General features: G+C 42.7%; 1 protein-coding gene across 1 annotated transcript in view; it reads left to right on the plus strand.

Annotated features, from left to right (window-relative positions):
• LOC311108909 (receptor-type tyrosine-protein phosphatase N2-like) overlaps window positions 1-23663 on the plus strand; it is a gene marked incomplete at both ends in the record, with an annotated part of 289302 nt that overhangs the window by 256483 nt on the left and 9156 nt on the right. Inside the window, 6 exons of the mRNA XM_084151698.1 lie at window positions 2852-2999; window positions 3979-4052; window positions 15849-15926; window positions 19833-19952; window positions 20176-20342; window positions 22967-23020. Of these exons, the coding sequence (XP_084007824.1) occupies window positions 2852-2999; window positions 3979-4052; window positions 15849-15926; window positions 19833-19952; window positions 20176-20342; window positions 22967-23020 (641 nt within the window). The remainder of the gene's footprint in view (window positions 1-2851; window positions 3000-3978; window positions 4053-15848; window positions 15927-19832; window positions 19953-20175; window positions 20343-22966; window positions 23021-23663) is intronic.

Here is a 23663-nt window from a genome sequence, read left to right on the forward strand (position 1 = left end):
TGTTATTAGTGCAATGAGGCATTATAATCAGACCTACAATCAGACCTGCATTATCTACTATCACTGGGGATGCATCCAAAATGGCACAGTATTCCCTACATAGTGAACGACTTTTGACCAGAGCCCTATATGCCCCGCTCAAAAGTAGAGAACTACAGTGGGGAAAATAAGTATTTAGTCAGCCACCAATTGTGCAAGTTCTCCCACTTAAAAAGATGAGAGAGGCCTGTAATTGTCATCATAGGTACACGTCAACTATGACAGACAAATTGAGATTTTTTTCCAGAAAATCACATTGTAGGATTTTTTATGAATTTATTTGCAAATTATGGTGGAAAATAAGTATTTGGTCACCTACAAACAAGCAAGATTTCTGGCTCTCACAGATCTGTAACTTCTTCTTTAAGAGGCTCCTCTGTCCTCCACTTGTTACCTGTACTAATGGCACCTGTTTGAACTTGTTATCAGTATAAAAGACACCTGTCCACAACCTCAAACAGTCACACTCCAAACTCCACTATGGCCAAGACCAAAGAGCTGTCAAAGGACACCAGAAACAAAATTGTAGACCTGCACCAGGCTGGGAAGACTGAATCTGCAATAGGTAAGCAGCTTGGTTTGAAGAAATCAACTGTGGGAGCAATTATTAGGAAATGGAAGACATACAAGACCACTGATAATCTCCCTCGATCTGGGGCTCCACGCAAGATCTCACCCCTTGGGGTCAAAATGATCACAAGAACGGTGAGCAAAAATCCCAGAACCACACGTGGGGACCTAGTGAATGACCTGCAGAGAGCTGGGACCAAAGTAACAAAGCCTACCATCAGTAACACACTACGCCGCCAGGGACTCAAATCCTGCAGTGGCAGACGTGTCCCCCTGCTTAAGCCAGTACATGTCCAGGCCCGTCTGAAGTTTGCTAGAGTGCATTTGGATGATCCAGAAGAGGATTGGGAGAATGTCATATGGTCAGATGAAACCAAAATATAACTTTTTGGTAAAAACTCAACTCGTCGTGTTTGGAGGACAAAGAATGCTGAGTTGCATCCAAAGAACACCATACCTACTGTGAAGCATGGGGTGGAAACATCATGCTTTGGGGCTGTTTTTCTGCAAAGGGACCAGGATGACTGATCCGTGTAAAGGAAAGAATGAATGGGGCCATGTATCGTGAGATTTTGAGTGAAAACCTCCTTCCATCAGCAAGGGCATTGAAGATGAAACGTGGCTGGGTCTTTCAGCATGACAATGATCCCAAACACACCGCCTGGGCAACGAAGGAGTGGCTTCGTAAGAAGCATTTCAAGGTCCTGGAGTGGCCTAGCCAGTCTCCAGATCTCAACCCATAGAAAATCTTTGGAGGGAGTTGAAAGTCCGTGTTGCCCAGCGACAGCCCCAAAACATCACTGCTCTAGAGGAGATCTGCATGGAGGAATGGGCCAAAATACCAGCAACAGTGTGTGAAAACCTTGTGAAGACTTACAGAAAACGTTTGACCTGTGTCATTGCCAACAAAAGGTATATAACAAAGTATTGAGAAACTTTTGTTATTGACCAAATACTTATTTTCCACCATAATTTGCAAATAAATTCATAAAAAATCCTACAATGTGATTTTCTGTATTTTGTTTCCTCATTTTGTCTGTCATAGTTGACGTGTACCTATGATGAAAATTACAGGCCTCTCTCATCTTTTTAAGTGGGAGAACTTGCACAATTGGTGGCTGACTAAATACTTTTTTTCCCCACTGTATATAGGGAATAGGGTGTAATTTGATACCCAGCCTGGAACTTCAGAAGAAAAACAAAAACAGCTGTGAAATACTATCAGCTGGTGTTTGACAAAGATATGACTGGAAGTTCATATTTTGTGCCTATAGTGAATGGCAGAAGAGGGGATATTAGAGGGGCTAATTTCCCATACTGTGCATGTCCCTGAATATATCTACATGTCAGTTGTATGCATGTTGCGATTTAATTGAGTCTTAACTGTGCTGTAGATAAACATGGTGCATCACCTCTCTCTCCCGACTCACCTCCACTGTCTTTAAAATGTTTGATAAAAGCATAGCACTACTGGGTATAGCTTTCATTGTATTACCCAGCTGATCCCCCACATCATTTTATGAGTCTGTAATCTCCTGCCTTACACAATGACGGCCTAAACCGTTTAACCCCGCGGGGAGCGGGGAGCGTTGATACAAGCGTCAGGCGAACACTGTCTTTTCCAGAGCCGCCCCAGCCTCTGAGCTCCATAAGACCTGGTTTGTTAGAAGAGCAACGTTTTCTTTTTTTCATCCCCTTGCTTTTCTTTTCTCCTTTGTCTCTCAGGCGAATTTAATTTAGAATTTTGTCTTCTCCGAGCGACAGCTTAAACGCAGACAATCTTATCAGGAACTGTGCAAGCGGTTTGAAAGACGATGATTGAAGCACCCTGAAGTATTTCCAATGCAGAGAAACCTTTCAGGAGTCTTTAATTGCGAGGAGCGGTTTTTGGTGGCCCCTCCCTCCCAAGACCTCCATAACCCTAAATCTGTCTGTCTGTCTGTCTGTTGGTCTGTCTGTTGACATGGGTTTAGTATTCTGCTCCAGTGTGTAGATAGGAAGGCCTTAGAGATCCACTGAAATAGAGCAGGTCTACTACATAGGCATGAATTGCCTTTTATTTTATCTATTCTAGACAGTGACTGAATCAAAAATATTATATATTCTGGGGGCACCCTCCCCCAACCCTCCCTTCTAAATGCTGCTATATGTAATTACTTTTCCATTTCCAATTCATTATCTTTTGTTTGCTTATTTAGTTATGGTGGTTGTTTTAAAATGGCCACTGTTTCTCTCCCCTTAGTCGTACATGGAGGATCACTTGAAGAACAAGAACCGCCTGGAGAGGGAGTGGGAGGCAATGTGTGGTTACCTGGCTGAGCCCAGTGACTGTGACGTGGGCAAGCGCGAACACAACACGAAGAGGAACCGCTCTGACGCCGTGGTTGTCTGTAAGTGTTGTTACACATCGCTGACCGTGTGGTCGTCTGTAAGTGTTGTTACACATCTCTGACGCCATGGTCGTCTGTAAGTGTTGTTACACATCTCTGACACCGTGGTCGTCTGTAAGTGGTGTTACACATCTCTGACGCTGTGGTTGTCTGTAAGTTATGTTACAAATCTCTGACGTTGTGGTCGTCTGTAAGTGTTGTTACACATCTCTGAAGCCGTGGTCGTCTGTAAGTGTTGTTACACATCTCTGAAGCTGTGGTCGTCTGTAAGTGTTTTTACACATCTCTGACGCTGTGGTAGTCTGTAAGTGTTGTTACACATCTCTGACACCATGGTCGTCTGTAAGTGTTGTTACACATCTCTGACACCATGGTCGTCTGTAAGTGTTGTTACACATCTCTGACGCCATGGTCATCTGTAAGTGTTATTACACGTCGCTGACCGTGTGGTCGTCTGTAAATGTTGTTACACATCTCTGACGCTGTGGTCGTCTGTAAGTGTTGTTACACATCTCTGACACCATGGTCGTCTGTAAGTGTTGTTACACATCTCTGACGCCATGGTCGTCTGTAAGTGTTGTTTCACATCTCTGACCATGTGGTCGTCTGTAAGTGTTGTTACACATCTCTGACGCCATGGTCGTCTGTAAGTGTTGTTACACGTCGCTGACCGTGTGGTCGTCTGTAAATGTTGTTACACATCTCTGACCATGTGGTCGTCTGTAAGTATTGTTACACATCTCTGACGCCATGGTCGTCTGTAAGTGTTGTTGCACATCTCTGACCACGTGGTCATGTTTTACCGCAGTCTGACCACATCTCTCAGTAGTCGACCACTAGGTTATTCCTGTGTTATTTCTGACCATGTGAACAGACCCTGAAAAACAGTATTTTCAATTCCATATCATTTATCAATAATTAAATGTTTCAATCGAGGAAAAGCAAAAAATGTGTGGTGAATTATGTATTTCTATTACAGATGATCATTCCAGAATCACCTTGAAGGCTGAGAATAATCATGGAAACTCTGATTACATCAATGCTAGCCCAATTGTGAGTACCATTCCGCATCCCATACTCTTTCACTTTATGTTTCTTTTAAGCTTTATTGTTGCAACTCTACACAAAGACCTGTTGAGTTTGGATTTTATATTGAAATTAAATTTGTTTTTGTGATTTGTCATTAATTTTCCAATTGAACCTTTTGCCTTTGTTCCTCACACTTTGCACCTCAATGGATTCTCAGAGGCTTGTGAATTAATAGTTTGTCAACTTCCCTGTTTTGAAATGGCTGCTCTCTTGAGATATCAGCTCTGCTTTAATGTATTCATCCCAGAAGAATGGTGGTTTATTATTATTTGGACTCAGTAATGTTTCCCCTGAACAAATCCAAAATGGCCCAAATATCAGGAAAGTTCAGGGTTATATTCCTGTATTTTTTTTTACATTTCACAATAAAGGCCATTTCTGATTTCCCCTGCGGCTGCTAGAGAAGGATTCCATTAAAAAAGAACAGTAAACTATGCATTTCAAATACAGTAGGAAAACTCTTTGGAGAGAGATGGGGATGGCTCCTCCACAGTTGGACTAAAAGCCTATTACTGTATAGCACGAAACAAAACCAACTGGAAGTTTGCAAACATCTATTTGTTGTATTTTCTGCATTTTAATGCATACATAATGCATTAAGTAATAACGATACCATGTTTTTTATGATAACATTCTAGACTTATTTCTGCCTCTGAAGCCATAGTATTTTGAGTGATTATCAGACGGAAATTAACTTTCGACTATAAGCCAAGTCATTCTACTTATCTGTATTGTTGTTGAGCTGAATCTGCTCTCTCTCCTCCATAATTCTCTCTCTGTTTGAAATGAAAAAATTTCCCTTTAAAGATCTTTTATGATCCATTTCTACATTTGCATCTCTCCAATATTAGAACGTAAATCCAAATGATTTCTTCCCTGTATTGTGTTTTCGTTCTAAGAGGAAAACTATGAAATGACAGGCTGAGAGAGCGGCTAGATAGACCTTAATAGTAGAGAACGCGTTCCCTCTGACCAAAAGGTCCTGCAAGAAGCATAAAACATTGGATACATTGCATTGGTAAGGAATTATCTGTTTTCAGTCACACCACTTCTCAAATACGCACCGCTTGTTTCCATAAAGTGAGCGTGTAGAAGGGGCTCTTGCACTCTGGATAGTCTTAATTACTCTGAGAGGCAAGTCTGTCACATTCAAATTCATCCTCTCATGGGCCATGCCCAGAGGGCCATGGTTTCTGGGTGAGGGTGGAAAATCTCTCCATTCGTCTGGGTCAAAAGATCTCTGCGTAACGGTAGTTGCCAGGGCTCGTCGTAAAGCAGGAGAATTATCTCCGCTAACCAGAGCTTGTCTCGCCATTGAGGGGCTACCAATATGAGGAAGAGATCTATGTTGGCTCCCAGATCTGGTTCACCACCCGGGGTTGGAATCTCCAATCCCTGTATAGCGGATTCCCTCTGGACAACATGTCCACACCCACATTCAATACGACTGGGACGTGAGTCGCACGTAGTGAAAGTAGGTGTGCCCTGCTCCACAGAATAATCTTGACAGTCTTTAGATTCAGAGAGCGAGTGCCACCCTGGCAGTTGATGTATGTCACCACAGTGGCTGTCCTGACAAGCATGTGACAATTTCTAAGGAAGGGCCGAAAGTCTATCAATGCATGGAACACTGTCAGCAGATCGAGGTAATTTAAATGAGCAGTGCGGAGCTGTGGGGACCAAAATCGTATGTCGTCACCACCTTCCTCGATGACACTACCCCTAGGGGTTCCAGTGACGGAGAGAGCCGAGAGACAGTCCTTGGTTACCGCTATCTGTCGATTGCGGTGCCGTTGTGAACACAGGCATAGGGCAGCAACCCAATGCTGGAAGTCTCTCATTCTCGGTAGTCCCAGCGGTACTACTGATATGGTGGACGCCATCAACCCCAGCACTCAGAGACAGGTTCTGTGTGTGACCAAGCGCCCCCTGTTGAACAGGGCGAGGCACTGTCGGAATGACGTGATGCGGCCGTCTGATAGTGTAGCCCAATAAGAGAGAGAATCCAGCTTGACACAGAGGGATTCTATTCTCTGTGTGGGTACCAAAAAGCTCTCATGTCTTGTACCGCTTGCTCCTGTGTAGGGGAGCAAAGCAGGTCATCGTCTATGTAGGCGGGGACTCTTAGCCCCCTGGTTCTCACGGTGGCTAGAGCCGCCTCCACACACTTGCTGAACAAACAGGGAGCAAGTGCTAGCCCGAAGGAAACAGCAAGGTATTCGTAGGCTGTGCCTTGAAAGGCAAACCTGAGAAACTTCCTGTGTGCTGGGAGTGCTTATGTGAAAATAAGTATCCTGCAAGTCGACGGCAGTGAACCAGTCGCCTTGGCGAATAGAGCGAGACAGAACATTCAAATCAAATGAAATCAAATTGAATTGGTCACATACACATATTTAGCAGATGTTATTGCGGGTGTAGCGAAATGCTTGTGTTCCTAGCTCCAACAGTGCAGTAGTATCTAACAATTCACAACAATACACACAAATCTAAAAGTAAAAGAATGTCGGAGTGGAAGTAGAATAGAATACAGTATATACATATGAAATGAGTAAAGCAATATGTACACATTATTAAAGTGACTAGTGTTCCACTATTAAAGTGACCAGTGATTCCATGTCTATGTACGTATATAGGGAAGCAGCCTCTAAGGTGCAGGGTTGAGTAACCGGGTGGTAGCCGGCTAGTGATGGCTATTTAACAGTCTGATGGCCTTGAGGAAGAAGCTGTTTTTCAGTCTCTCGGTCCCAGCTTTGATGTACCTGTACTGACCTCGCCTTCTGGATGGTAGCGGGGTGAACAGGCCGTGGCTCGGGTGGTTGATGTCCTTGATGATCTTTTTGGCCTTCCTGTGACATCGGGTGCTGTAGGTATCCTGGAGGGCAGGCAGTGTGCCCCGGTGATTCATTGGGCACACTCTGAAGAGCCCTGCGTTTGCGGGCGGTGCAGTTGCCATACCAGGCGGTGATACAGCCCGACAGGATGCTCTCAATTGTGCATCGGTAAAAGTTTGTGAGGGTCTTAGGGGCCAAGCCGAGTTTCTTCAGCCTCCTGAGGTTGAAGAGGCGCTATTGCGCCTTCTTCACCACACATTGTCTGTGTGGGTGGACCATTTCAGATTGTCAGTGATGTGTACGCAGAGGAACTTGAACCTTTTCACCTTCTCCACTGCGGTTCCTTCGATGTGGATAGGGGCGTGCTCCCTCTGCTGTTTCCTGAAGTCCACGATCAGCTCCTTCATTTTGTTGATGTTGAGGGAGAGGTTATTTTCCTGGCACCACTCCGCCAGGGCCCTCACCACCTCCCTGTAGGCTGTCTCGTCATTGTTGGTAATCAGGCCTACTACTGTTGTGTCGTCTGCAAACTTGATGATTGAGTTGGAGGCGTGCGTGGCCACGCAGTCATGGGTGAACAGGGAGTACAGGAGGGGGCTGAACACGGATCCTTGTGGGGCGAGGTGGAGGTGTTGTTTCCTATTTACACCACCTGGGGGCGGCCCATCAGGAAGTCTAGGACCCAGTTGCACAGGGCGGGGTTCAGACCCAGGGCCCCGAGCTTAATATTGAGCTTGGAGGGTACTATGGTGTTGAAGGCTGAGCTGTAGTCAATGAACAGCATTCTTACATAGGTATTCCTCTTGTCCAGATGGGATACGGCAGTGTGCAGTGCGATGGCAATTGCATCGTCTGTGGATTTATTGGGGCGGTAAGCAAATTGAAGTGGGTCTAGGGTGTCAGGTAAGGTAGAGGTGATATGATCCTTAACTAGCCTCTCAAAGCACTTCATGATGACAGAAGTGAGTGCTACGGGGCGATTAGTCATTTAGTTCAGTTACCTTTGCTTTCTTGGGTACAGGAACAATGGTGGACATCTTGAAGCAAGTGGGGACAGCAGACTGGGATAGGGAGAGATTGAATATGTCCGTAAACACTCCAGCTAGCTGGTCTGCGCATGCTCTGAGGACGCGGCTAGGGATGCCGTCTGGGCCGGCAGCCTTGTGAGGGTTAACACACTTAAATGTCTTACAGACTTCGGCCACGGAGAATGAGAGCCCACAGTCCTTGGAAGCGGGCCGCGTCGGTGGCACTGTGTTACTCTCAAAGCGAGGCGAAGAAAGTGTTTAGCTTGTCCGGGAGCAAGACGTCGGTGTCTGCGACGTGGCTGGTTTTCCTTTTGTAATCCGGGATTGTCTGTAGACCCTGCCACATACGTCTCGTGTCTGAGCCGTTGAATTGCGACTCCACTTTGTCTCTGTACTGACGTTTTGCCTGTTTGATTGCCTTATGCAGGGAATAACTACACTGTATGTATTCTGCCATATTCCCAGTCACCTTGCCATGGTTAAATGCTGTGGTTCGCGCTTTCAGTTTTGCAAGAATGCTGCCATCTATCCACGGTTTCTGGTTTGGGTAGGTTTTAATAGTCACAGTGGGAACAACATCCCCTATACACTTCCTGATGAACTCAGTCACCGTGTACGTGTATACTTCAATGTTATTCTCAGAGGCTACCCGGAACATATCCCAGTCTGCGTGATCAAAACAATCTTGAAGCATGGATTCCGATTGGTCAGACCAGCGTTGAATAGACCTTAGCACGGGTACTTCCTGTTTGAGTTTCTGCCTATAGGAAAGGAGGAGCAAAATGGAGTCGTGATCTGATTTGCCGAAGGGAGGGCAGGGAAGGTCCTTGTAGGCATCCCGGAAGGGGGAATAGCAGTGGTCGAGTGTTATTCCAGCGTGAGTACTACAGTCAATGTGTTGCTAGAACTTCGGTGCCGTTTGGATTCTTCGAGCTTGTGACCCGCCCTAAGGTGTAAACCATAAGTGACACATCGAAACGAGTATTAGAAATAGAACAATCACATGTGAAAATCACATTTGCAGTTAAAATGGTATCCACAAGTTCATCTGACTCTGGGGAAGTAGATAAAGGTCCTCATTGCCAAAATCCCGAAGTATCCCTTTAAAGAAAGGGTGATTTATCAATTTACCTGACTTTGCTAACAGTTACTTTGAACAAATTCAAGACTTCAATATCCTTGTAATGCTTTTTGTCAAATTCAAATAAAAGTAAATTACAGCTCAATTTGAGCAGATTCTGATTTTGCGATTAATCGTGATTAATCAAAGCAAATCCTGCAATTAATGCGATTACATTTTTTTATGTTGAATTGAACAATGGTCAAGACATTGGCTTTGCCTGTGGGAGACCTGGGTTCTAATCCCACCGGTTACAAAAGCACACGTGAAACTTTAAAATGTGAAAAATCCATGTAAAACTACACAAGTGTCAGGAAACCACCTCTGACTCATGTAATAAATAAATATATATATATAGGTGTGTTCATACATTTGTCAGAAAACCACAAGGTTTTTTTAAGTGTTTTTTTTTGTAAGAGTGGTGCAGAGCAGACTAGACAGTAATCAGTGATCCAGCGCTGTACGGATGAAAGCATGGTAATTACACCACAACGGGACCACTGACTAAGCCCTGTGAAACTGCCCTAATTACGTCTGTCAACGCGCCCTCCTCCTCATTAGCCCAAGGGAAAAAGTCAATCATTTGTCATCTTTTTCTTGGAATGTGGGGTTCGAGTGGTAAGGGGGTGGTAAGAGGGACGTCCTCTCTATCCCCACAGTCAGGGAGGGGTGACACAAAAATAACCTTAGGGCATTTTCACACTAGTTTTGAGCTATAGTTTATTTTAAAAAATGTATGTACTTTTAGCCCTTTTTGAAGTTACAGTCTTGTCCCATCGCTGCAACTCCTGTACTGACTCGGGAGAGGCGAAGGTCGAGAGCCATGCATCCTCCGAAACACGTCCCTGCCAAGCCTCACTGCTTCTTGACACCCGGCTCGCTTAACCCTGAAGACAGCCGCACCAATGTGTCGAAGGAAACACAGTACAACTGGCGACCGAAGTCAACGTGCATGCCCCCGGCCCACCACAGGAGTCGCTAGAGCACGATGGGATAAGGACATCCCAGCCGGCCAAACCCTCCCCTAACCCGAGTACGCTGGGCCAATCGTGCACCACCTCATGGGCCTCCCGGTCGCAGCCGGCTGGGACTCCGGGTCTCTAGTGACACCTGCAATGCAGTGCCTTAGACCGCTGCGCCACTCGGGAGGCCCAGTTTTAAGCTATAGTTAGAATCAGAGTTTTATTATTTGTTGCATTGTATTTTTGTCATTTGGTCTGGTTGGTTTCACATTGCCAAATGTCAAACAAATAACAATTCCTATACAAAACCATGTGTCTATGCAAGTCATTTGTTTATTGATCTTCTGAACCCTACAGCCAGGTCCAGAGATTTATTTATGATGTTGGTGTTGGTGGTATTGCTCGTGATTGGGAGTCCCATAGGGCGTCGCACAATTGGCCCAGCGTCGTCCGGGTTTGGCCGGGGTAGGCCGTCATTGTAAATAAGAATTTGTTCTTAACTGACTTGCCTAGTTAAATTAAAAGTAGTGCACTACAAAGGAATAGGGTGCCATGTTGGATGCAGCCCTTGGTTTCAGTCATGGTCTCAGTCATACTTGGCTTAGATTTTGATATTCTGTTTTATTTTTGCAATCAAACTTACTTGTAAGGAAAGTCAGTAATATTTAAGATGTGTTGGCAAAGCATTGAATAGCAAGATGTTAATTTCAATGATATTTTCCTCAAACCTCAAATCAAACAGCTTTTATTTGGTAAAGATTCTGGTTTTCCAAGGTCTATCTTTCCCACCCAACAGAGAGAGGAGAGCAGGAGAGAAGCTGAAATACGGAGGCCATCTTTTCATGTCCTGCCTTTAGTATTCATACGGTGATGTCAGGCTGCACGTAGCTACTAAATGTCTGTGTCCTTGAGATTGCCTAACAGGGAGCTGGAGCCTCTAGCTTTTAGCATCAAGTCTTTCATTTCTGTCAGGATAAAAAAAGCCATCTGCAGAATTTCAACTAGGTAGGAGAGAGTGTGATGCTAACAAAGCGCCGCTACCTAATAGAATGGAAAAGTGCATTCATTTCTTTAGCTCTTCTCCAGGAATGCCATTTTTAATACCATGGTAAGGCAACAGGAATTCCAGGTGCACTTATAAATATACACTACCGGTCAAAAGTTTTAGAACACCTACTCATTCAAGGGTTTTTATTTATTTTTTACTATTTTCTACATTGTATAATAATAGTGAAGACATCAAAACTATGAAATAACACATCATGTAGTAACCCAAAAAGTGTTAAACAAATCAAAATATATTTTATATTTGAGATTCTTCAAATAGCCACCCATTGCCTCGATGACAGCTTTGCACACTCTTGGCATTATCTCAAGCAGCTTCATGAGGTAGTCACTTGGAATGCATTTCAATTAACAGGTGTGCCTTGTTGTTAATTTGTGGAATCTCTTTCCTTCTTATTGCGTTTGAGCCAATCAGTTGTGTTGTGACAAGGTAGGGTATACAGAAGATAGCCCTATTTGGTAAAAGACCAAGTCCATATTATGGCAAGAACAGCAAAAATAAGAAAAGAGAAACGACAGTCCATCATTACTTTAAGACATGAAGGTCAGTCAATACGGAACATTTCAATGGAATGGAAGACCCAGAGTTACCTCTGCTGCAGAGGATAAGTTCATTAGAGTTACCAGCCTCAGAAATTGCAGCCCAAATAAATGCTTCACGGAGTTCAAGTAACAGACAGAGGAGACTGTGTGAATCAGGCATTCATGGTCGAATTGCTGCAAAGAAACCACTACTAAAGGACACATAAGGAGAAGAGACTTGCTTGGCCCAAGAAACATGAGCAATGGACATTAGACCGGTGGAAATGTGTCCTTTGGTCTGGAGTCCAAATTTGAGATTTTTGGTTCCAACCAGCATGGCTACCACAGCATTCTGCAGCTATACGCCATCCCATCTGGTTTGGGCTTAGTGGGACTATAATTTGTTTTTCAACAGGACAATGACCCAACACACCTCCAGGCTGTGTAAGGGCTATTTTACCAAGAAGGAGAGTGATGGAGTGCTGCATCAGATGACCTGGCCTCCACAATCCCCTGACCTCAACCAAATTGAGATGGTTTGGGATAAGTCGGACCGTATAGTGAAGGAAAAGCAGCCAACAACTGCTCAGCATATGTGGGAACTCCTTCAAGACTGTTGGAAAAGCATTCCTCATGAAGCTGGTTGAGATAATGCCAAGAGTGTGCAAAGCTGTCATCAAGGCAAAGGGTGGCTACTTTGAAGAATCTAAAATATAAAATATATTTTGATTTGTTTAACACTTTTTTGGTTACTACATGATTCCATATGTGCTATTTCATAGTTTTTATGTCTTCACTATTATTCTACAATGTAGAAAATAGTAAAAATAAAGAAAAACCCTTGAACGAGTAGGTGTTCTAAAACTTTTGACCGGTAGTGTATGTGTAAAGCCAGGCGTATTTTAATGGACCATGTTAGCTAGCTTCATATTATGGAAGTGTTTGGGCAGCTATACTAAAAGTGCTGCACATCTGTACTAGATGTTATTGGGATTTAGTTCAACCTCTATAGTCATCTCCCCTAGTCGGTGCTAATATAACCACTCTGATAGCTCATAAACAAAGTTCATAAAAGGAGAGAAGACGGCCGTTAAAGACTGCATCCCAAAATGACACCCTATTCCCTATATAGTGTACTACTTTTGACCAGAGCCCTATGGGCTCCAGCCCTAAATGGCTCCCTGTAACAATTAGGGTTATGCTGCACAATTGCATCCATTTCCATAGTAATGGTTGTGGATGTCACTCACTGGAGTGGAGATTCAGGACTGATCTCCGGGCAACACAAAGGTTTCATACCTGTCTTCTTCTCTCTATTAAGAGATACATGCTGATCTCAAAGGGCAATGCAAGACTATTGTATGAATATGTGGTATTGTGAACCTTTGCAGTATAAAAGCACTGAAGCGTACATAAAAGGCTAGGATTCTTTTCACTGAAAACAGAACTGGACTGTGCAAAAATATCCCGTAATACCAAAAATAGAGTAAAAACATATTTTTTTGCCACATTGCAAAATGGAGCCTAATAAATTGAAGTGCTAGCGGTAAACCAACACTGAGCTGGTTAGCTCTGGTTAGCTCCAGTGTTTATTTGGCAGGTTAGCGTTTTTCGTCATTAATCTTTTTCTGGATGCAGCTCTGCAGAATGGTCACTAGCTGGCACAGCCACTAAGTCATAAAATCGGATTTTAAACCTAACGTTAACCACACTGCTAACCCTAATGCCTAACCCTTAAATACATTTTTGTTTTCATTAAGTTTTACAATATAGCCAATTTTGACTTTGCAGCTGGCCTATCTAAGGAGACATCGATCAGTTCTGCCTCCAGGACAAGACTCATGACAATAAACGTCAACATGCGTTTATTTGGAGGAATAGAAAATTCTGTTGCACCCCTTCATTACACATATCTACCTCTCTTCTGTAAGGAAACAATGGCTTTGTCTGAGTGTAACAAAATGGCTGAATTCCAAATGGTTTACTCATGTCTTCTCTATTCTACTTCTGCTTTCAACAATAGCCATGACTAATATTTCATTTGCAATTTGGCTTGCAATATCTTATATTAACAAAAAGATCTCACGGTTTTAAGTTTCTCCAAATGTCAAATTTCGAAGTTGCTCCAAACGTCAACTCTTGAAGTGTCTTTGACACCCTGGGTTGATTCCTCCTGCTCAGCATGGTTTTGTTTCTCCAAACTTCACATTTTCCAAGTTAAGGATTAAGGTTTTGGATAGGGCTAAAACAAAACAAAAATGTTTTGTGTCTACCACTGGGATTGAACATGCGACCTTCAGATCCGGAGTCATGGGATTATAGTGCTGTGGGATTAACCGTCATTTCGCGGGGTATCGGTTATTAAACAACTAATTGACCGACGTCGGTTCAATTACTTGAATTTCCCTTTTCTTTTTTTTCTTTTTGCTCAACGCTCCATTTCTCAGGAGAGAAATCAAATAATTCACGAGTGAAATCAAGTCAAGAACTATGTGGGATGCTGGGCTGAAGGGAGTTCGTTTTCATTAAGCAAATATTCAATATTTGTTGACCATATTCCTTTTTTTTCTGGCTCGAATAGAGACGGATCAGGGAGGAAGAGACGAAGCGAGAGGTTTCACTCTCGCCAAATTCTTTCCAAAATAAGCCCAATGTGTTTCTATGGGCTTATTTTTGGACCTAAGCTTGTTGCCTGCCTTCCTGCCTTTGGGACAACGACTCCCATTGTTAGGGCGGAGACATGAGCATCTCGTCATTATATACAGATCTCTGGACGGATACACTTTTACGCCTGCTATGTTAGGTTAGATACACATAGACCGCATGAGAGAGGAATGTACACAACACAACGACGAGCGGGACAGAGACTTATCTACTTTGAAGAACTACTTAAATTATTTTGCCAGACAGCTCTGCAGCATACTTAGGCAGGCTAGCTAAATAGGATGACTAAAGACAGAACAGTATGGGGAGCACATAGATAACGTTAGATGGTCTGGCTGGCTGAATGCTTCTGCCTGAGCGAGATGAGATCATGACTTTAAGGAATGGAAATAACAAAGTCATCAAATAAAAACTAAGTAATATACCCAACTAAAATATGTTATTATTTCATAGTAATTTCCTATTTTTCTATTGATGTCTACCCAATGTGGACCTGAGAAAGACAATGGAATATTTTCAATGTTTTGAATGTTCCCTATTTTTGGCTTTGGAATCTCCATTAAAAAGCTCTAAAATCATGGTAATGTCATTATTTCATAATGCATTTAATGTTAAAATTATGAAAACTGAAATCAAAAACCGACCTCAAAAAGCACTAATCGCTCAGCACTATGGGATAACGCCCATCCGCCACCCCCATCCACATCGCCCTAGCAAAACCCAAGCCCACTTGATAGGAATAGCACTCACTGTTGCTCCTAGTGGCCGGTTTTGAAGGCATTTCCCGACATCCTCAGGACATGGACAGATGTCCAATTTTGAAGTTAATCTTGAGCGATCTGCCTGGATATTTGTTCCCCTTTGTTCATTGCCTTTCTCAGACTAATATGAATAGACATAGAGTAAAGGCCAGGTTCTGTGGAGCTGGGTGTAGAGCTGGTGTCAAGTCCCTTGTGTTGTATCTTTAATAAAAAAAACAGAGCTTCAGGGGAAATTGCAGATCTGCTTTTATCCTTTCCTCCGCCGTCTGTATCACACACACGGATACACACCCACACACTCACACACATACAGAACACACAAACACTGGCCCAACCCTCAGAGACACCCCTATCCCCTCTTCTAAAGGCCTCAGTGACATTCTCTGACTATCATCAATAATATGTTGGAGAGGCGATGTAATTTCCTTTACACATGGGCTTCCTTTAATCAGAAGCATTAAAGAATAACCATGCCTAGAAGATAAAGAAGGGGAAAGTAACAGAAGGAGGAGAGAGAGAAGTGAGTGGCTTGAGTGAAACCTGGACGGCCATCGAGGAGAAAAGGCTACCTTTAGATCCTCAGAGAGAATTCATGGAACTGCTGTTACTCTGTCTTGATGCTCTAACTGTAGACATCCCAAATGGCACCCTATTTTCCCCATATGCTCTGGTCAAAAGTAGTGCACTATATAGGGAATAAAGTGCTATTTGGGATGCAACCAGGCAGTATGTTCTTGTCCCTTCATACAGTAACAAGCGTTCACCCAGTGCTCACACACAGCACTTCTCCTTCCCCTGTTCTTCCAGATGGACCATGATCCGAGGAACCCCATGTACATCGCTTCACAAGGCCCTCTACCCTCCACCGTGGCTGACTTCTGGCAGGTAAAGCACAATCAAACATGAACTAACCATCAGTATCGGTTTATGACAGTGTGGGAGACATTTGCAAAAGAGCAGAAATCTGTGCAAAAAAATACAGTAAACCTCATTAGAATCTGGCAGCATGATTTCATTGTAAACTTTTCTTCAACAATGTGTATATTATAGGAGGAGATAATTTATCAAGATTATAATGAGGTATTTTTTGCGCAGATCTGTGCTCTTTTCCATCACGAAAATGTTGCCTTGTGGTTGTTAATGAAACTATGAAATGTAGGATTATTGCAGGATTGTTTTCTTTTGTTGTTAATTATTACGACTGCCCTGGTGTAACAAAGTTTGTTGCATTATGATACATGACAATAGCCTTCACCACTGTGAATATGACTACAAGGGCGATTTTCCAGCTTGCCATTTAGACCTGGCAACCCGGCAATCCTTTGCTGCCTCAGCCGTATGCCGGGTTGCCAAATGGTGTTATTATGCATTAGTGTGAAAGCACCCCAGTCATTAGGGAGGACCATTGCTCCCATACAGTCGAGTTAATGTATCAGCTGTGGCATTAATGTGTCTGTAACATGTTAGCATGGACCAGAGACATCCACAGGTTGAATCCCAAATGGCACCCTATTCCCTTTATAGTACACTACTTTTGACCATAGCCCTATGAACCGTGACCAAAAGTAATGCACTATGTAGGGAATAGGGTGCCGTGCCATTGGAGACGCAGCCACAGTCCAGCTGGTCCCTTCACTCCCCATGTTGAGCTGAAGATGCACTTACAGTAGGTACATACAGTGCATTCTGAAAGTATTCAGACCCCTTGACTTTTTCCACATTTTGTTACGTTACAGTCTTATTCTAAAATTGATTAAATAGTTTTTTTCCCTCATCAATCTACACACAATACCCCATAATGACAAAGCAAAAACAGGTTTTTAGAAATGTTTGCTAATTTATTAAAAATTAAAAACTGAAATATTACATTTACATAAGTATTCAGACCCTTTACTCAGTACTTTGTTGAAGCACCTTTGGCAGTGATTACAGCCTCAAGTCTTCTTGGGTATGACGCTACAAGCTTGGCACACCTGTATTTGGAGAGTTTCTCCCATTCTCTGCAGATCCTCTCAAGCTCTGTCAGGTTGGATGGGGAGAGTCGCTGCACAGCTATTTTCAGGTCTCTCCAGAGATGTTAATTCGGGTTCAAGTCCGGGCTCTGGCTGGGCCACTCAAGGACATTCAGAGACTTGTCCCGAAGCCACTCCTGTGTTGTCTTGTCAGTGTGCTTAGGGTCGTTGTCCTGTTGGAAGTTGAACCTTCGCCCCAGTCTGAGGTCCTGAGTGCTCTGGAGCCGGTTTTCATCAAGGATCTCTCTGTACTTTACTCTGTTCATCTTTCCCTCAATCAGGTTCTTTGTCACCTCCCTGACCAAGGCCTTTCTCCCCCGATTGCTCTATTTGGCCGGGCGGCCAGCTCTAGGAAGAGTCTTGGTGGTTCAAAATGTCTTCCATTTTTTTGAATGATGGAGGCCACTGTGTTCTTGGGGACCTTCAATGTTGCAGAAATGTTTTGATACCCTTCCCCAGATCTGTGCCTCGACACAATTTTGTCTCGGAGCTCTACGGACAATTCCTTTGACCTCATGGCTTGGTTTTTGCTCTGACATGCACTGTCAACTGTGGGACCTTATATAAACAGGTGTGTGCCTTTCCAAATCATGTCCAATCAATTGAATTTACCACAGGTGGACTCCAATCAAATTGTAGAAACATCTCAAGAATGATCAATGGAAACAGGATGCACCTGAGCTCAATTTCGAGTCTCATAGCAAAGGGCCTGAATACTGTTTTCTATTTTTAATAAATGTGCAAACATTTCTAAAAATCTGTTTTCACTTTGTCATTATTGGGTATTGTATGTAGATTGATGAGGAAAAATCAATTTTCGAATAAAGCTGTAACGTAACAAAATGTGGAAAAAGTCAAGGGGTCTGAATACTTTCTGAATGCACTGTAAATGTCATCATGGAGTCTTTATACCTGTCATGCGCACACAGAAGGAACGGTTCACTTTATTGACGAGTCAGTTTTAAAAGAGATGATTGTTAATGGTGGCTTTCAGATGCAAATGTGTGCGTGTGTGTGTGCTGTCAGGTTCGATGGTTAGTTTGTAACACAGCAATTATGATTTTATCAAGCCATTACGCCTTCCCTTTGTTTGAAAAGTGCACCTTGATTGAATACACCATTTTGAAATGTATTTTGTCAATGTGCTGTCACTTCTCTTTAATGGGACATTTGTAAACACCTAATAAGAAAAAGTTTGCTTGCTTGTTTTTTTTCTTTGTTGTCATTTCATAAAGTGAGTAAACAACATATCCATTATCAAAATTAAATAAACCATTTACAGCTGAATATTTGGCTTAGTTTACTCTAAAACTAGCTTATTGCAACTTGCAAATAATTGACAATTAAAACGACAGTATATCCAGAGTGATGGACTTGAAAGGATAGCAATAAGTAATGAGTCGTTCTACTTTAAATATAGTTACATTGGCCTTGAATGCACGTAAAAACTCTTTCCAAATAAACTAACAGAAAAATATGCAAATTGGTCTGTCTAATCCGCAGTGGGCTTCTGCAGCACTCTGAAAGGCTCTCTAATCCTCCCCTTCCTCCTTCCTCCTTCCATCCCTCCGTACCCCCAGCCTTCCACCTTTCTTCCCTCCCTCTGTCCCCAGCCATTACCTCAGCTCCACCAGGGCCTCACCCCCTCTGCTCGCTCTCGCTCTCTCTCTTTAGAGTTCAGGGAATAAGCCAATCACCATGAGGGTTCAAAGAGTTCCCAAACAGGGACCTTGACTTGGTTCTCTCGTTTTAGTCTCTGCTTGTGTGCTCAATAATGGAGAGGGGTTGCCTAGTGACTAAATTACTTTAGAAGTGAATTAAATAAAAAGTGTACATTGAGTTCATTTGTTTATTCTTTCTGACAGTATTTGTAAATTAGTCAAACAAATGAGACAAATAAGACAGATTCTTTCATTTGACACCTCTTCTTTGGTACGTACTGATAACCAACGTGGCTAGACCTGGGCACAGTTTGCTTGTAATGACACCGCTGGGCTGAATCACAGAGGTATGTAATTAGTTTATAGGCAGGACCATTGTGTTTTTATTGCTCTCATAAAACCAGTGTTTCTACCTCGTTTTCCTAATGGCCGCACTGGGCCTTGCTGTCGTCCAAGGACACATTAGATTTTGATAAGATAATCAGATGAAATGGAGCGGATCAGTTGAGCGAGCTCAGCTGGTGGAGAGAGCCAGGGGCACACGGGAGGCACTGTTCGACTTCCTCTGATCTACAATACAGTAGTACAGCTCAACTGATCACATGTTGGTGGCGGTGCAGACCAATAACGATCAGTCACACAATCCTGTACGTCGCATAACAATGTATCTATGTTGCTGAATGGCTAACATTGACTTTGTTTATTGAAAGGAAGTGAAAATAGAGATGTAGGAACATCAATCAATCACAACGCATCATTATACATTTCTAAATGTGGTGCTGTATTAACTCTTACTGTATTAACTCCTACTGTATTAACTCCTACTATATTAACTCCAAATGTATTAACTTCTACTGTATTAGCTCCTACTATATTAACTCCTACTGTATTAACTCCTACTGTATTAGCTCCTACTATATTAACTCCTCCTGTATTAACCTCTACTGTATTAACTCCTACTGCATTAATTCCTACTGCATTAACTTATACTGTAGTAACTCTTATTGTATTAACTCATACTGTATTAATTCATATTGTATTAACTCCTACTGTATGAGTGCCCTGTCTTTGTTAATATTACTAGATTTGAGCCCTCCTATGTTCCCTTGTGTCTTCAGATGGTGTGGGAGAGTGGCTGTGTGGTCATCGTCATGCTAACGCCCCTGTCTGAAAATGGAGTCAAACAGTGTCAACAGTACTGGCCGGACGAGGGCTCCAATGTCCACCATGTTTATGAGGTATAACAATTATCTTTGTTTAGGATGTGTTCTTTATTTGTTTAATATATTATTCATCTTTATTTTGATACATTTGGTAACTGTATTGTCCTTCCACATATCTGCTTGTAGTTGATTTGGTCCAGGGGTATCACTCAGAGAGAGTTAATACTGGCAAGAGGTTCTAAGCCCGTTCTAGTGATTTTATTTATAAGATTCTCACTCCTGTCCCTTGTCTCTGCAGGTGAACCTGGTGTCAGAACACATCTGGTGTGAGGACTTCCTGGTCAGGAGTTTCTACCTGAAGAACCTGCAGACCAACGAGACACGCACTGTCACGCAGTTCCACTTCCTTTCCTGGGTGGACCACAGCATCCCTGACTCAGCCAGGACCCTGCTGGACTTCCGTAGGTAGGCCACATGTGTCTCCGTCTGAAGGTCTGACCAATGGCTGCTCATTCTGTGTTCGCTTTGACCTAGGGTTGCAAAAATTCCGGTAACTTTCCCAAAATTCCTAGGTTTTCCAGAAATCCAGGTTGGAAGATTCCGGATTTCCTGCATATTCCCTCGTGATTCAGGGAATTTTCCAACCGGAATTTCTAGAAAACCTAGGAATTTTGGTAAAGTTACCAGAATTTTGCAACCTTAAAGGGATACTTCGTTATTTTGGCAATGAAGCCATTTATCTACTTAACCAGAGTTATATTAACTCATGGATATCATTTTTATGTCTGCGTCCAGTATGAAGGAAGTTAGTTTCGCAAGCCAATGCTAACTAGCGCTAGCGCAATGTCATTTCGTTAGCAGCTTCCTTCAAACTGCGTGCAGAGACATCACATTTTTATCTACGAGTTCATCTGATTCTAGATGAGGGCCTCATTGCCAAAATCCCGAAGTATCCCTTTAAGTATTAGCTTGTGATAACACTCCTTTTTTTGCTGCCATCCTGTCTACCTGTTCTCTTTGTTCCCTTTAACTCCTGTAATGGGTTTGTATAGTTGTTCCAGTAATGCCTCGGTCACACCGACAGTGTCATTGCTCAAAAGTTCAACATTCGCCTTCTGCTACCATTTCTGTCAAGCCGTCTACACATACAGTTTGATGCATACGTTCGATAAATCCAACGTATGCACCACACAGAACGCACTGCAACTGCCTCTGCAACGCAATGCTGCAAGGCAAACGCAGCGTTCCATTGGAAATGAATGTACTTCTGGTGTACCTAAAATGCAATGACGCTGTCGGTGTGATCGAGCAATACTTAATTGATCGTAGGGCTATTTCTCCCCTGCTCATGCAAGGCAGCAAATTAACCGTCCGCATGGCATGGCTTGAAAAAACCTTAATTCAAACAGCCAATTAAATGGGAAATGTCAAGCTAAAAAACCTGGGTGAATGGAGGGGAAAGCCAATGACTGTCTAACCTCTCCTCCCTGTTCTTCATCTGATGTGCGCTGGCAGAAGAGGCCCCCAGGGAAACAGCCTGAAAGGAATGGGAAATCCCAGTCCAAATGAGAATATGTCACAATTTAGACCAGTATGTTGCAAGCCCACTAATTGGAGAAGTTCTGCAGGTTAGAGAGAGCTCACCATGCTAAAGGGTTATTGCAGTCACACTAGATATCTAGCTCTCTTACTACATGGGGCCTCGTAGATGAGGGGAGACGGATTCACGCTCTCATGATGAGGTTTCCCTGCATGCTACTTCAAAATCAGTGTCACCCTCAGCCCAAGACGGAATTTCCACTTGGTCTAATGGTTAAGATGTTGGTTTCCCGGGCGGGAGACTGGGATTCAGATCCCACATGTGACACTCAATACACCACTCATGTAGCGGTTTTGGCCAACTATGAAATTAGCGGTTGCCAGTGTCATTTTTGTGATGTTGCAGCTAGTAATATGAGTCCAGTTGCATAGTCACAAAAGTGATCATTGGAAACTGTGTCTCTTCAGCCAGGCCTGTGCACACAATCTCTCTTTCCACTCCTCCCCTCAACTTTCTTCCCCTTAGGTTTGCATGATAACTCCCACCTACCCAGATCACTCTCAAACTACTCAAAATGCCTGGTTTATCTGATGAATTACCTGTAAAATGCATTTCATTTTCACCCTACTTTGTTTAACATTTTTCTTTCACAAACAAATCTTTCTTCATATTATTAAAAAGTGTGTATTTCTTATTCATTTAGATGTTCGTTTTAAAATCTGGAATTATTTGGAATATGGTTTGTTATAAATGTTAGGTCACAAAGATGACATAATATATGACATACATACAGTGCTAGTATGTCACCAATTACTGTATATCAAATGATATGAGTGCAAATAATATTCCTGTGTAGGGTTAGAGAACATTTTCCAGATGTATTATTTTTCTTCAGGAACTTCATTGAGCTTAGAAAACCCCCAGAATCTTGTCTAAATCACCTCTGATTTAGACCAATGTGGTCAATGGTTTCCATGGCAACATCTTGGTGTAGACGGCTTGTTGGCCCCCACTGTGTGCCTGTGGTGTGTAGCATTCATAATTGGGTTAATGCGTCGCAGATCATGACATCTCACCACCGCATCCATCATGGCAGTAAATACATGTCACAAAATTGTGTTTTAAATGGTGCTTCATTCATTCTCATTGTTCAACATGGACTTCTTTTGTCTTCACATTTTTTTGATTGACAACGGGACTCCAAAGGTTTACGCATTACAGACATTTTATTTTATATGTTTTTTGGTATATAAAGTACAGAATGCATAAGCAAAATGATCTCAGAAAAACAGCTGCCTCTAAAAGTATAAACTGAATTTGTCCAGATCAGTGAAATACTTTAAGCAGCCTACATGTGACCCTTTTTGCGATTCATCCACATATTTAAATGGATTCTACGTAACTATATGACTTTTATCAAATGTTATAGTGTACTAGCAAAGTTGAGCAGATGTTTGCCCAAATTGCCAAATGTTAAAGTGCTCCATGTTTTATTTACCTATATTGTTGTGAAGCGTGATATTAATAGCAGACTCTTCTTTCATTACAGAAAGGTTAACAAGTGCTACCGGGGTCGGTCTTGTCCAATAATAGTCCACTGCAGGCAAGTATACTTCAATAATTATAACCTTGTAACGATGCACAGGCTGTGTGGGTGTCAGTTACATTGCATGACAGACTGAGAAGGCATCAGCATGCTTCAGTTCGGCTAGCCGAAGTCGGCTAGGCGAACCGAACGAGTCTGCTCGCATACTCCCTTAAAATACCTTTGCTGATTTTTTTTAACAGTTTGTCCATTTTGAGACGCCGTAGCCTTCCTCAAAATAATCTAAGATAACTCAATAAATCTGTCATTAATTTTGACATTTTTGCAGAGGAGATCTTAGTTGCGCAATTTTACATCTAACTAAGATGTTTGGTGCAGTATTTTTCAATGAAATAATGTGCATGAAAACGAGTCGTCTCTCGTTGAATGACAACAAGTACTTTTTTGAAGAATCCCTACTGTTGACCAATGACCGATGAAGAGGCGTAGACTTTGGCTCCAAACTTCGGCTTGTGTGTCCGAACAGCCGGAAAAAAACTCACGAAGTCCAAAACGAACAAAAACTTCACAAAATGTCGTCGTAATATATGCACGAACTCTACCGAACTGTTTCAGCTGGGAAGCATGCGGACGCCTTTAGACAGACTTACAGTTACAGTACCTAAAGTATGGATCTATTTTTGGGGGATTTTTGTTAGTG

Source organism: Coregonus lavaretus (assembly GCF_964263955.1).
Source record: "Coregonus lavaretus genome assembly, chromosome: 34".
NCBI classification, from domain to species: Eukaryota; Metazoa; Chordata; class Actinopteri; order Salmoniformes; family Salmonidae; genus Coregonus; species Coregonus lavaretus.